Source organism: Clytia hemisphaerica, unplaced genomic scaffold (genome assembly GCF_902728285.1).
Source record: "Clytia hemisphaerica strain Z4C2 unplaced genomic scaffold, Clytia hemisphaerica genome assembly, whole genome shotgun sequence".
Taxonomy (NCBI): domain Eukaryota; kingdom Metazoa; phylum Cnidaria; class Hydrozoa; order Leptothecata; family Clytiidae; genus Clytia; species Clytia hemisphaerica.
This window is the reverse complement of record NW_027103528.1, coordinates 830,646-845,718: the sequence shown is the minus strand read 5'-3', so window position 1 is coordinate 845,718 and position 15,073 is coordinate 830,646. Positions and strand designations below refer to the sequence as shown.

General features: G+C 38.9%; 1 protein-coding gene across 1 annotated transcript in view; it reads left to right on the top strand.

The window, feature by feature from the left end:
* Positions 1-214: 214 nt before the first annotated feature.
* Positions 215-15,073, top strand: part of LOC136799443 (uncharacterized) — a 33,395-nt gene continuing 18,536 nt past the window's right edge. Inside the window, exon 1 of the mRNA XM_067056149.1 lies at positions 215-334. Coding sequence (XP_066912250.1) covers positions 305-334 — 30 coding nt within the window. The 5' untranslated portion in view covers positions 215-304. The remainder of the gene's footprint in view (positions 335-15,073) is intronic.

Sequence of the window (15,073 nt, the reverse complement as noted above, 5' to 3'; positions counted from 1 at the left end):
TTCTACTTACAACTTTTCTTATTATAGGTGATACCAAGGGAAACTTTAGTATAGATAGAAACCACCTCTTTACGGCTAGACTAAAAGAAAATAGGTATTCTCTATCTCCTAGCCTAGCTCTCTATCTTTTACAAGTTTAAAGGCCCTTTCACACAGCGAATTAAACTTTCATTACATAATCTTTTAGCTATAGATGGTTTACACTGCATAGTAAAATTATACAACTAAACAAAACGAACAGACCAAACACCAAAGCTGCCAAGTACCAGAGTACTCAAGGAAAGATACTCTTGCTTTTACTGAAATGTTTGCTTCAATCAATGGTCAAGCCCAGGTTTGTCCTTTTTTCATTTTTATTATTATATTTCTTTGTGCGCGCATTGCATTGATTGGGCTATTCAGGCCATTTTTCATGCCTTTTAAAAGCGGCCGGTTATCGGACGCTGCCCATCCATCTTAATATTACTAGAATATTCGTAAAACAGCCTTTTTTTCTGGAAAAAGTGCCCTTTTTGGCCACCGACGGACGCTGTCTTGCTTTTCTAAAATATTGCCTGCTATTCCAGTTCGGCAAACCACAAATGCATTGATCCGCAACGCTGCGAAATTCTGCATCTTTAGCGTTGTGATATTCCGCAACATTGCAAAATTCCGCAGCTTTATCGCTGCATAATTTTGCAGCCCTAGCCTATGGACCAAAATCGGCATCGCAGGGCCTGGACCGGGGTCCCAATATAATGTGCATTTTGAAGAACAACTCAAAAGGAAACTTTTCACCCTAGCATTTTTAATTTCCTACCTAGCGATTATTCACAATCATTCTTGACAGTAAGGCTACTTCGTTCAAAAAAGCGCTACTTTGTTCAAGAAAGCAAGTTTATGCCTGATTTTGCATGTTTAGTTGTTTTGCATTTAGAAGAAAATTGGTAGGCGCTCATAATTTTTAAAATCACAAGCTTCAATTGGAAGTGTTGTGTAAAATAGCAGCGCAACCCTGGGGAAACGCTACGAAAAACCGCAACGTTGCACAGAATATTGCAACGTTGCGGATCTATAGAATTTGCCGAACTGATTCCAAAAAAAAATTGTACAGGGCAGGGGGATATTGATGAGTGCGTCACAAACCGCCATATAAACAAAACTCAACATTCTCACGTCTTTTTGATTTCCCAAACATTCGTCTAAAGCGTCCACTTCCACAATAATTTATGTAAATTGCAATTTTGGTCAGTCCACAGTCGGCTTCAACATATACACATGTTTTTATTTACGTGACCAAAGTGTCTACTAAAACAATCCGGGGGTAAGTGGCGAGCAACACAGCAGATTATTCGTAAAGTAAAGAAATATCTTTTGGCACTGACAATCAAAAATTATATATTGTATTATATTTCCTTAATTCAAAAATCAAAAATTCATATTTCATTCGTGAAAAATAAAAAATAAAATAATGAATTAATATATTACATACTAAGACGCCCCCGTTTTTTACTCTCGTTTAATTTTTGATCTCGGAACGTGCAAAACGCCCGTCCACCCAATATCCACCCAATCAGCCTAAATTCACTTTACTGTAATTGTCCTTTGACTTTCAAAAAATAGTATTTAAAAATTATGAATTTATAATAATTACAAAAAACAAAAAGTTTGATACTTCATCGGTGAATTATTCAATAAATTCCTAGTTTCAATTTTCAGTGGGCGTTTTTCTAGGGCTTCGTTTTTCGCGCAATTTATGCATCACACAAACTTTCTCGGCTGCTCGTAATAATTATGCATTGCCAAATTTGGTTCTCCATTGTCAAGTCAGGATTGATGGTGACGTCACCTAAGCATCGAAAAGAAAGGATTTTGTCAGTTTTATGCATATATCAATTTGCAAGATATTATATTCGCCGCGCCAGCGCACTTTTTCGTAGACTAGTCGGAATACTTATTTTTACTCGCGGGATTGATAGTAACTTTTCATCTTCGTTATTTTTAAAATGAAGCACAACCAAAAAAACGAAACTTCAGAAAGTTGCGTATTTCTAGTGAGTAAACGATTCTGACAATTAACAAAATTGATGACGATGATTGTTTTGAAGCGCTTCTGTACGATCGAAATATCGCTGTTTGTGACGCACTGATATTGACGAACTTTTTTCCTTAACCCACCTGGAAATTTTGGATAGCAAACTATCCCCTGGAAGTTAGAAGTCGACACCCCTGGAAAGTGAAATTTTGTGAAAAAGGGCCTGGAAAGTGACTATTGATGCCAGTTTAGGAGGAGAGCTAGAGCCCCCTGGAAACCTTTCCTTTAATAACCCCCTTGGAAAATCTGAAAATGACCAAAAGCCCCTTGGAAAATCAAGACTCAGTCCCCCCTGGAAAATTTCGTCAATACCCCTGTATGGTTTAAAAATGGAATAGCCCATGCAGACCAAGCTGTCTACTAAGTCATGCTCTCATTCAGGTGTTGGAAAATTTAGCCCATTTTTTGTCCAGCAAGTAGCCTGGGAATCAAAGCATTAAACTTTTTCCACACAGTCTAGCTTATGTTATTTTTGCTGCTTGTTTAACGCTTGGCGCAGGTAACGCACCTGTGTGTATGTGTAGCGACAATTTTTCCCTGCTTGGCAGGTTTTATTCTGATTGGCCAGATTTTGTGGGTATTACTGTAACTTGGTCTAATGTTGACACCCCTCGTCTAATTCTGACACCCTTTTTATCGGCTAATTTATAGAAAGGTTGAAACTGTTTTTCTTTGTTTAGTGCAGTGGTCAGAGAGGGAGAAATAATCCTTTTTCTATCAGTGATTCAAGCTTCCATATTTACTCCTTTCTCTAAAAAAAGAAGGGTGTCAGAATTAAATAAGGGATGTCGATATTAGACCAACTTATGGTACTTAGCAGTACTTTCACGAGCATTTTGATAATTTCGATGTGCACACCATAATTTATGGAAAAAGCTGACTCTGCAGAAAAAAGGAAAACGTAAGTGAAAATGAAGCATATTCATTTAAAAACAAAATGGCTGTTGACTGGAAGTGTAAATACATGTGGCTGATGTTTTGATGTGGTTTTTAATAGTTTTGAAAGTCTTAAGAGCTTGTGAAAGAGTTTTTATGGTAAGTTGATTATGTGTGTTTGCCTAGATGGGTTTCCAAACTTCAGAAAGTCTGTCAATAAGGGTTCACATACAGACTGTTTATAACATTCTGTGTCAGACTAATCTACCAAGCTCTATAATCTTAGAACTTTGTGAGGTGAAGTGTTTTTTTTTTCTAAGATTATGAGCTTGGATTCCCAGGCTACTAGTCCAGCCTGGTCCAGTAGACCCAATCAATCGAACTTGTTGAACCAATCAAACTCCATTGAACAATTAAAGTTCAATTAAAAAAAAAATCAAACTCTAAGATTTAAAAGTTGTGAGTGTTTGATTAAGTTCGATCAATGGGTTACGGTCCGATCAGTTCGAATAATCCAATTTAGTTTGACAAGCTTATGCCACTCCGCCAACGTATATTAGCTTCTTCTCAATGCCAAACTTGCATTTGCATTGTTTTTAGGTAAAAAATATGAGAAAATGTGAAAAAATTGTCAGAAAAATGGATTTTCAAAATAAGAGTTGGTGGAAATTGAAAATAAACAGCCTGCTGTTTTCCGTGTTTATGTAGACAGTCCGATACACCAGGGTCCTTGGATTTCACGATTTGACCCCTCTTTTTTCAAATGCAACATTTCTGCTTTTTTAAACTAGGAAGATGTAACTGATGTAACTTCTAAAGGGACTCACAAAAAATAGACCAGAGCTTTTTAATGACATTAACATTTGCATAAACTTACTCTCTTTGAAACTACTTTTTATGAAAGCTAAGAATTTTAAAAGAACCATTCCTCTTTCATTGGAAAGAAGAAAGATAAACTTAAATTTTGATGGGTCATTTATCAAATTCGATTCATTAGATCAAAAGTTATGCTCAATTGAATAAAAAAGTTACTTTCCGAAAGTGCTTGAAAACGTCGAAAATCGACCTATCAAATTAAACAAAAGCATAATTACATGATACATCAGTATTTTTGTTTCAGTCATTAAAAATGGTAGCTGTCTAAATGACCTTTTGTTAAGTGATCAAAAAAGTAAAATCAACACAGTTTGTTTACGATATTTCATTCTATTTTCAGAACTTAATCAGGTAGGTCGATTAGGTCGATTTTTGACCTTTTGTTATATAAAGGAAGATTGAAATTTCAATGAAAAGTTAAGAAAAATTGTCGAAAAAGGCCAAAAATCTGTTAAAATTTATTAAAATACATCAAATATTATGGGTTTCGAGGTAGATCCAGTCTTACATAGACTTTATTCAGTCTAGCACCAAAAACCTGAGGAAAATTCCAGTAAAAGTAAATTAAATTGATTTTGATGAAGATTTTAAACCCTTTCGACCCTTCATTTTTAAAATTTATATATGTGTTTAGTTACTGAAAAATGCTCTTAATCTTGTAAAGGCTATTGCGATTGCCAAATTTAAAATAAAAATTTGATAGGTCGATTTTTAACGTTTTCGAGCACTTTCTGAAAGTAACTTTTTTATTTAATTGAGCATAACTTTTAATCTAAAGAATCGAATTTAATAAATGACCCATCAAAATTTAAGTTTATCTTTCTTCTTTCCAACGAAACAGAAATGGTTCTTTTAAAATTTTTAGATTTCGAGAAAATTACTTTCAAAGAGAGAAACTTTTTTGTGGCCAAATTTTGACCAGTAAACAATTGTGTCCTTCTTATACTTTTATTTCTTATTTAGTAAAAGAATGTGGAATATCTAAACGATAAGAATAAAGAAAAAGCTATATACAGGTTAAACAATATGGTGAAGCCATAGTCCTACATCTCCCCCCAGATCGTTACGTAACAACGTGAGGAGCGATCTAAAGTCCGAAAATAATACTGCTCGATGGAGGTTCAACTGTCCATTCGAGATAGTGTTCATGGTCATTTTCCTCACATAATAAAAGAGGGATTGTGACCTCATCAAAGTAGCAACGAGTTTCCCTCGATACAATGTCTTTCAAATAAAGTTTCTGTCAACATCCAAGAACTCTGTTCAAAACATAGCACCAACGAAGTATAAACAGTCTCTATAAACAGTCTCTAAAAGTCTCTTTAAACAGTCTCTATAATGTTCATATGAAGTGAACCTTTAGTAGTGTTCATGGGTTCTGTTCAGTATATCCTCCTGTTGATGGATCGTAAAAGAGACGTGGTTTACGAATACGAGTTGATTGACGGGCTGGAGGAACCGAAGTCATTTGCATGTTCAATTCAGGCAGAGTCGTCTCCAGATGAGGTGATTCGTTGATGCTGTCTGGAATGGTGGAAGTTGGTGTTGAATCGTCGCTGCGGACTTCCTCTGTAACAACATTTCGAGTTTCGACAGCAGGTGCGACGGGTGCAGATGATGCTGAATGGTTGAATACCAGGTTGGGTGTCGGGATTGTTGCTTGTCGAGGACAAGCAGCTGGTTGACGTGCGTGATGATTGATTGCTGGTGGTGAGGATTCTCTGATCTTTCGAAGAAAGCGTCTGTTCCTTAGTGTCAATCTTTCAGTTCCGGCAATCTTGATGATATACTGATCGTTTGGCTTAACCTCCATTACCACACCAATACGATCCCATTTGCGGGGAGTTGAACCATTCTGGTTTTGAACAAATACTCTGTCCTTGACTTGGAGAGGATGAAGTGGATGCGAGTGTTCATTGAGTGAGATGAGCGTCTTGTCGTATTGCTGGCGCATCGTTTCCTCTTTTGAGCTCCATAGGTCTCTCCACTGGGCTTGGAATTGTGGATTCTTGAAGCTGACAAGATTCTTTTCGATGTAAGGTAGGGTGTCACGGAGTGGACGTCCAAAGAGAACTTGAGCTGGTGAAAGTTTGCTGGTTGGATCTGGAGTGTTCCTTTGAGTGAGCAAGGCACGTACCATCCGATCAGTGTTCAGGCTACCATCAGGACCGATATTTTCCATTAGAAGACGTTTCATTGACTTGACTGCTAGTTCTGCTCTCCCATTGGATGATGGTAGGTATGCAGATGATATTCTGTGACGGACTCCCCAGCGCTGCAGGAAATCTTCTGTTTGGGCCTCCGTCACTGGTCAATTCAATGGGTACACCAAAGGTTGCGAAGAGCGTTCTGAGAGCGTTGCAGAGACCCTTGGATCCAGAGTTGCCGTCAGTTGCTTTCATACGACTTTGCTCTGTCCAACCTGATAGTCGATCGGCTGCTACGAAGTAGTACCATCCACAGAAGAGGAAGTAATCACATGCGATACCTTCAAACGGCGTAGTGGGGATCCATGGTTCTATGGGAGGTGGTCGGGGTTGAGATGGAGCTATCTTGTTGCATGGGCCGCATCTCTCCCTCGTCTCGTTGATATCATTGGTGATCCCTGGCCAGAAGATTGCAGATTTGGCTCTTTCGTTCATACCAGTAATACCTTGATGGGCTGCGTGAAGGGAATTCAAGACTTCTTTACGCAAGGATGGAGGGATGACAATACGGTTATCTTTCATGATGACACCATCCAGGGTCCAGAGATTGGAGCGGGTGTTCCAGTATGGTTGAAGGTGCAAGTCAAGGTCAGTCTTCTTGCTTGGGAATCCTGATTCAATGGTCTGCATGAGAGTGGACATCTCAATGTCTGAAGCAGTCTCCTTCTTTACGACGTCCCAGGTGATTGCTCGAATGTTGGCAACTTCTGAAATGTAGAGGGCTGCAAGTTCAGTGTCGATGTCGTCCTCCTCATCAAGCAAGTCATCGTCATCTTCTGGGTTGTTGACAGGGCTTCGTGATGTTGCGTTTGCGAAGTGATTAGATTTTCCTGGTAGATGTTTAATGATGAATCTCCAGGGAAGAGTGCGCTGCTTAAGTTTGAAGAGTCTTGTGTTGGAAATCTCGTCGAGGGTGCGATCACCAAGAACTTTGGTCAATGGTTCATGGTCGGTAACAACGATTAAACAATCACAACCAAGTGTGAAGAATTTGGTTTGTTTCAGGGAGTAAGCTATTGCTAATGCTTCTCCTTCCACGGGGGCATAACGTGTTTCGGCGGGTTTGAGAAATCGTGACCCGGCAAGTGTGATCTTCCAACCATCTTCGCAGCAGTCCGGTGTGATGGAGGTACAGTTGCAGTGCTTTTGGCATAGATAGAAACCGATTCCTATCTTGGACCAATCAGGACGAAGACAAGTGAGTTTCTCCATATCAAAGATTTCCACTCCTCTCTTGATAGCGTCGATGATGAGATTCTTTGAAGATTGAAAGGCGGATTCAAGTTCATCAGACCAAGCAAACTTTGATTTGGGACTTAGAAGGTGCTTGAACGGAGCCATGATCTCTATCAGTTGGGCATAATGACCGACTTGGTTGACCAGCCCAAACCACGATCTAACATCACTCAGTTTGGTGGGAGTAGGGAAGTCGCGAATGGCCCTGAGGAACTTCTCAAGCGGTCTGATTTCTCTTTCTGTTACATGAAAACCGGCGAATTGGACTTCTCGGCCTGCAAATTGGAACTTGGATTCATTCAGGACGATACCGTTCTTGCCAAGAAGGTCGAGAAAGTCAATGACACGCCACCAATGATCAGAGAGTTCATTGTCCCACATGGCTGTATCATCAACACACTTTGTTTTCCGTGGAACATCTTTGATGATCTCGTCAAATCGTCTTGCATATCCATCGCCGCTTGCTAGGAATCCTTGAGGTGCCGTACGATATCTGAATCTTCCCCAGGGGGTGAGGAATGTTGTGAGGTGGCGGTCATCAGGGTGGATCGGGACGGAGTGATAACCATTCCACGCGTCAGTAACCGTCTTCCAAGTCATCGGTGGGATGGATTTGGCTTGCTGGAAGGGTGGTTGGACATGGTGGGTTTCACGAAGGCAGTGCTTGTTGAGTGGAGAGAGGTCAACCGTTCTTCTGGGTTTACCGTCTGGCTTCCTAACGATGACCATGCGGTGGCACCATTCTGAAGTTTCACCCATCGGGCACTTCTTCCAACACACCAAGGGCGACATCATCTCTAATTTGTTGTTCAACTTCAGCTTGCCAATGCAGCGGCACTGGGATGGGTTTATGGATTGGTGTTGGGGTTGCATCCGGATTGACATGCAGCCTGATTTCAGGACCAGACATCCCTGGGAGTTGCTGATGTGGGCATTTGTTAAATGTGGATGCAGCATAACGATTGATCAGCCACTCTCTCATCTTGCTGTTGTTTTCTGGAGTAGCCTCGAAGGGTAGTTTGTCAGGACGACCCGGTGGTAGAGTGCGTGTTGGGCAACCACATGGACTCTTTGTGTGTTCGATGATTGATATGTCAGCGGATCCAATCTTTGGGAAGCCTTCTGGGATGATACCAAGTTTGACGCAGGCGTGTCGAGATAGGTAGAAGCTTCCTGCATCAGGGCTGATGTATGCCATGACAGGGGCGGTGTACGAGTTACCCTTGCTGTCTTGACCGGTGAGGCGTATGAAGATTGCGCCGGTGATGTTGATCTCCTCCCTGCTTGCTGTAGAGAGTGTTCGTTTTACAGGGAAGAGGTCGTGATCTGTAAAGCCACTCCTGTAAAATTCCTGTTGACTCCACAAACATGATTGGGCTCCAGTGTCTGTAACTACTGTTATGTGTTTTGGAGTTATCTTTGGGCATGTAACCCCAAATTTGTTGTAGTCGTCCTTGTTAACGGTAAGCTGAAGCCTAAGGGTAGGATGTGTCATGGAGGAGGCTTGTTTCCATCCATCAGTTGTAAAGATGTGGTGGTCGAGTGATATTGTTCCGTCTTGAGGCTTGTCGTTAGAGGTAACCGACAGGGAGGCACTTGCGATTGTGATGACACCGGTTTCGTTGGTCGATCCCTTCTTACGATCTGAAGATGTTGCTGTTGATCCTTGTTGATTTTTACGGGTATTGGCTTGTTTCCAGCATGGTAAGCAAAGAGAAACTTCAATCATTTTACGTTGGCGTTTGTTCCAAGTAAATCTATCAATTTCGGTGTTACAGTTCTTACACTTTCTCTTGCTTGATTTATTACTTTGTGTAATGCTGGCTTGTTGCATTTGTTTATTGAGGGCATCACGAGCCATCTCTTTTGATTCAATAAATGTCACAGTGTCTTTCACTGATTTAGTATCTAGATCGGACCATCCAAGAACATCCTTTCTAATATCATCGTCAGAAAGTCCAGAAATCAAAACATCTTTAACTATTTCGTCCGTGAAATCAACTTGTGCATCACATTCAGCACTGGAACAGTTCATTAGATATGCACAAGTTGCTGCCTTTCCATTGATTCTGGCATAAAATGAGCGGACATTTTCACCATGGTCCTGCTTGATTGAAAGTAAATCAGATCTGCGGACGCTGATGGCAACAGGGGTGACAGCGAGGCGCTTGATGGCTGCAAGCAGTTCGTTTTCAGTTCCACGGGTTGCATCTGGATTGCTGCGCAGAATGTTGTCACCGAGGTCTCCATCACAACATTGGAAGAGTTGCTGTACAGTCTCTCCAACAGTCAGTCTTGTACCTCTTTTAAACATATTCCATCTCGCAAGGAAGGCATTCCAGTTCTCCTCGGTGGATCCTTGAGTGACAGTAGGGCGATCAATTTTCGGGGCCTTCTGTCTTGTGTCTGCTGGGGCAGCCGCATTACCAGTATTGACATGGGTGTTGTTGTGGATCGTCAGAAGTGCGGTAGCAACAACAGCATCTACATCGTCTGTGACGAAGGTACAGTCAGGATACGGGCATCCAATAGTTGGCATGACTTTGCAAGATATTCCACATAAACAATTGTGTCCTTCTTATACTTTTATTTCTTATTTAGTAAAAGAATGTGGAATATCTAAACGATAAGAATAAAGAAAAAGCTATATACAGGTTAAACAATATGGTGAAGCCATAGTCCTACAACCAGTAGATGGAAAAGATTGAACTAAGCCAACCTTGACTTATTCGAAGAACGATTTCTCAAGAAAAAGATCGTCAGGGTATCAGACACCCACCTAGATCCACATATTGGCATAGCTGGATAAGTTTTTTCCCAGAAAGTTTGCAGGCCTCAAACACTAACCTACCTACATGTGTGGAATTATTTTCAATTATTTTTAACATAATGGTACTTAACAATAATCAAGACTTAACAAATTGAAGTGCTGTCTTGGGAGTTGAATGACAAAATTTGGTTGGTTGATTTTGGCGGCTTCACTTCACCAGCACGTCTAAAGCAATTGTCATTTTGTCAAGCTTTCAAGTTTTAATTTTAAATTGTCTTGGGATCTTGAACATGATTCAGTTAATCCTCATCCTTGTTGTTGCAAACACATCCTCTAGATAAGTGATGTTGTTTTTGCTGAAAGTTTGATTTCCTAGTGTGACTAACTGTCAGGCCATAAAAATGCATAAATAGACATCAGATGGACATGATTACCAAAATAGTCATTTGGGAGAATGGGACGACTGTATATCATGTATTGACTCAGTTCTGCATATTAACTTATTACAGCAATTCGGGCCAGAAATTAAATATATCTGCTCTGTATTCAGCTGTATTACAGAAATAAAACTAATACTTTATAGCACAAAAATTTTCAGTGTTATTGCACGGTAATTCGGGATGATGTTAGCATGCTAAGTTGAACAAAACTTATTTTAGGTAATATCTAATTTTCGGCTGGTTTTATTTCCATCCACTGAAGTATGGAGGTATCATAATTTAAGCTGTACATTACTTTAGGCGTACAAACTTTCGCGAGCAGAAACTTTCGCGAGTACGAAAAATCGCGAAATTCACGACATTTACTTTCGCGAATTTAACGGAAAAATATTTTTCGCGAGCATAAACTTTCGCGAATCAAGACGTAAAATTGAGAATTTTCACATGAAAAAATGGCTTAGAGACACAAATACTTCTTGGGTTGGCTTGAAACATTTGTCCTTTGACTTATTAGTCTTTTAGCAGGCTAAAAAGTGCCATAAAAGTTACATTTTATTCAAAGTTTGAAGTTTTACAGATTTTCTATCTTGTCAAGAATTTTTCGCGAGCATAAACTTTCGCGAATGGCCCTTCCTATAATTTTTAAAGACATTTACTTTCGCGAAAAGGGCCAAAATTCGCGAAAATCGCGAAAGTTTCTGCTCGCGAAAGTTTCTACGCCTAAAGTAGTAATTAGTTATGTAATAACGCTGCGTTCATGCTAACACACAAGTCTTTGCTTTATATATACTTGAAAAAAGTGTTATTTAAAAGAATTTAGCATATTTACGTAGTGAGTAAATATTCTCTTCGCCTCATATAAGTATACTGAAGTATAAAACAAAAGGCCATTATTTTGATTTTTTCTTTTTCCTAGACTTACTCTCTCTTATGACTCTTATTATAAGAACTTTCCTTTTTCCTAAACATACTCCCTCTTATGACTCTTATTATAGACGCCTTATAAGACGATAAGAATACACGTAAATGTCTAAAAAAGGCTCTGTAATATAAATAGGGGGTTAATCAATCTTTATCCCCTCTCTATCCTATTGTATGATCTGTATCATATCAAATGGTGCCAAAATATTTCTTGGAATTGGTTTGCGAAGCTTTTAATATTCAATAACTGTGTTAATATTTTTATCAAAAATTCCATTTCGTCAATACTTTGACATGGTCAAATTGACACCTCTAAAACAGCTCTTTGTAGTATTTTCCTACTGAAAATTTCTACCTTGGCGATACTGAAAGCATCTTATTATTGAGCACAATAAGAATTTTTGCTACATAAAATGAAGTCTGCAAAGGTCATTTAACGACCCTGTCAATAGTTTGGTTCAAAAGGGTCATTTTGTCAATAAATGCCAACGACATGTCAAAGGATTTTCAGCAAGTACCCAGTGAAACATAGGGCTCTACTTACTTAAAGTATTTTAACTTTTTTAGATTGATTGATTCTTATAAATAAAACTGACATGAATAAATAAGTGTGTCATAGAAATATTTTTCTCTTCTACGAAGAAGTGCGTCTGTAAACTTATAGAAAAAGCGTGGGAAAAAGTCATAAACAAAGTAAAAGAGAGAAAATATTTTGAAGTCTTCAAAGTACGATAAAAGAAGAAGTTTTAACTTTTTTACCACCAAAGTTTCAGATTTTGCTAATCTTAACATGCTGAATATTTTAAAGGTAATTTCGAGCCGTTTTGAGCTATTTTACAGTAGGTAGGGTGGTCAGGCCAAAATTTTCCCCTCAAATTTTGAAAACCAAACTAATTTTATTTGAAAGTCCTTACCTTTGTGAGAAAAATGAGGGGTCATTTGTTAAAATTGGTTAAGTAGTTCCAAAGTTATTCCATTTTCAAACCACAAAAAACACCTTTTCAAAGAATCGCCTCCTTACACCACGCCAGCAAGAAATAATTTTCGGAAGCACCAAAATCACGCCAAAAATGGCGGATGAAATCTAGTCTTCCGTGTGGCGGGGCGTGAGGAGTTTTGCTGGCGCGGTCTGAAAATCGGCCCGATGACTGTTAAACTTTAGCCTATCGCTAATGAGCTGGAAATGATAGTTAAAAACAAATTTTACCAATGAAAAGCTGAAACCCTTAGCTTTCCAACCATATATGGTAGTCCTGATAAAAATTTCAGGAAAGTGCCGAAAAATCGAAATTTCTTCTTTTTTCTCGATTTAAAGACGGCCCGTAGATTATCAAAAAGGCTACCACGTGACAAACTAAAGTATGATCTTTCCCGCGTTTTATAAAAAAAACCGCGAGTCTATAACTAATCCAGCTCATTAGCGATAGCCATTTGAAAAATGGTGGTCAAGGTAGACAGCGGTGCCACGAATTCCGAGTCGCCATTTTTTCACCTTGATGTCTAATAAATGGTATATCTTTTCATTGAAGGTAGGTAATGGGATGGGGTTTTTTTCTTTGTTTTCTCTGATAAATTCTGAATATTAAAAAAAAAAGAATGAACAAGTTTGGAGTTGTTAAGGATAAGTTATGATGGATGGAATGTTCTAATTTTGATTTTCGACTTTTTCCACGCAAAAAATCCCGACGAGTGCGCACCCTACAGTAGGTAGTAAGTAGTAGGTAGTAAGTATTAAGTAGGCGTTTTGTACTTGCCGAAATGGCGAAAAAAAAACATGTATTTGAGTTAAAAAAACTTCAAAAAAGCAGTTTGTTTTCAAAATAGAATATCTACTTTCTTTTTGTTCACCAGAGTTTGTACATGTTTAAAATGCATTGATAGAAATTTACCTTGCTTTCGTGACGATCATGAAAATATTATTACCAAAAAAGGATTGTTTATATCATTTCCCAATCACGCACAAACGGCTGGGGTATTACTTTTTAAGTTTTTTTTCGCTGTTTTTTTCTAGGCGTCTCCGGCAAAAATCGCTGTTAAATCTACTTTTGTAGCGTTTTGGTCCTTTTCCATTGTACACTTACAATCGGAAAGTTTTGCTGGGAATGAGGAAGTTTAGCAATCCTATTATGTAGTATTGGTATGTAGTGTAAAAATCCTTTCGCTTGCGAACACGAGACTTTCGTATCATGCGTAACCCCTTTTACAATTGATTTTAAGTTCTGAAAGCTTCATTTCCTAGTGTGACTAACTGCAAGAGACTGGGTGGAAAGAAAGAACGGAAATAAGTCCAGATATGTCTCTCGTCTTTGTGAAGAAGCCACGACCGTGAGAGAAATGTGAATCATCGGATTTCCAAATTGGATGATTGAGAGACTCAAAAAACCCATCAAAAGTATCAAAAGTATGTATGTAGTCTAGAAGTAAGAGAAAACAAATCAGTGCTTACCAGCAGGGCAGGCCAGGCTGCTGAACACGTACCGTTAAAAATTCTTCGCTACTCTATCTACCATTTTGCATTTTGAAAATTAGAGCGGTTTCTACTTACAACTTTTCATATTGTAGGTGATACCAAGGGAAACTTTAGTATAGATAGAAACCACCTCTTTACGGCTAGACTAAAAGAAAATAGGTATTCTCTTTCTCCTAGCCTAGCTCTCTATCTTTTACAAGTTTAAAGGCCCTTTCACACAGCGAATTAAACTTTCATTACATAATCTTTTAGCTATAGATGGTTTACACTGCATAGTAAAATTATACAACTAAACGAAACGAACAGACCAAACACCAAAGCTGCCAAGTACCAGAGTACTCAAGGAAAGATACTCTTGCTTTTACTCTACAAGCACTTTTAGTGAAATGTTTGCTTCAATCAATGGTCAAGCCCAGGTTTGTCCTTTTTTCATTTTTATTATTATATTTCTTAGTGCGCGCATTGCATTGGGCTATTCAGGAGGCAATTTTTCATGCCTTTTAAGCGGCCGGTTATCGGACGCTGCCCATCTTGAAATTACTAGAATATTCCTAAAAACAGCCTTTTTTTCTGGAAAAAGTGCCCTTTTTGGCCACCAACGGACGCTGTCTTGCTTTTCTAAAATATTGCCTGCTATTCCAGTTCGGCAAACCACAAATTGCATTGATCCGCAACGCTGCGAAATTCTGCATCTTTAGCGTTGTGATATTCCGCAACATTGCAAAATTCCGCAGCTTTATCGCTGCATAATTTTGCAGCCCTAGCCTATGGACCAAAATCGGCATCGCAGGGCCTGGACCGGGGTCCCAATATAATGTGCATTTTGAAGAACAACTCAAAAAGAAAATTTTCACCCTAGCATTTTAATTTCCTACCTAGCGATTATTCACAATCATTCTTGACAGTAAGGCTACTTCGTTCAAAAAAGCGCTACTTTGTTCAAGAAAGCAAGTTTATGCCTGATTTTGCATGTTTAGTTGTTTTGCATTTAGAAGAAAATTGGTAGGCGCTCATAATTTTTAAAATCACAAGCTTCAATTGGAAGTGTTGTGTAAAATAGCAGCGCAACCCTGGGGAAACACTGCGAAAAACCGCAACGTTGCAGAATATTGCAACGTTGCGGATCTATAGAATTTGCCGAACTGATTCCAAAAAAAAATTGTACAGGGGGGATATTGAGTGCGTCACAAACCACCATATAAA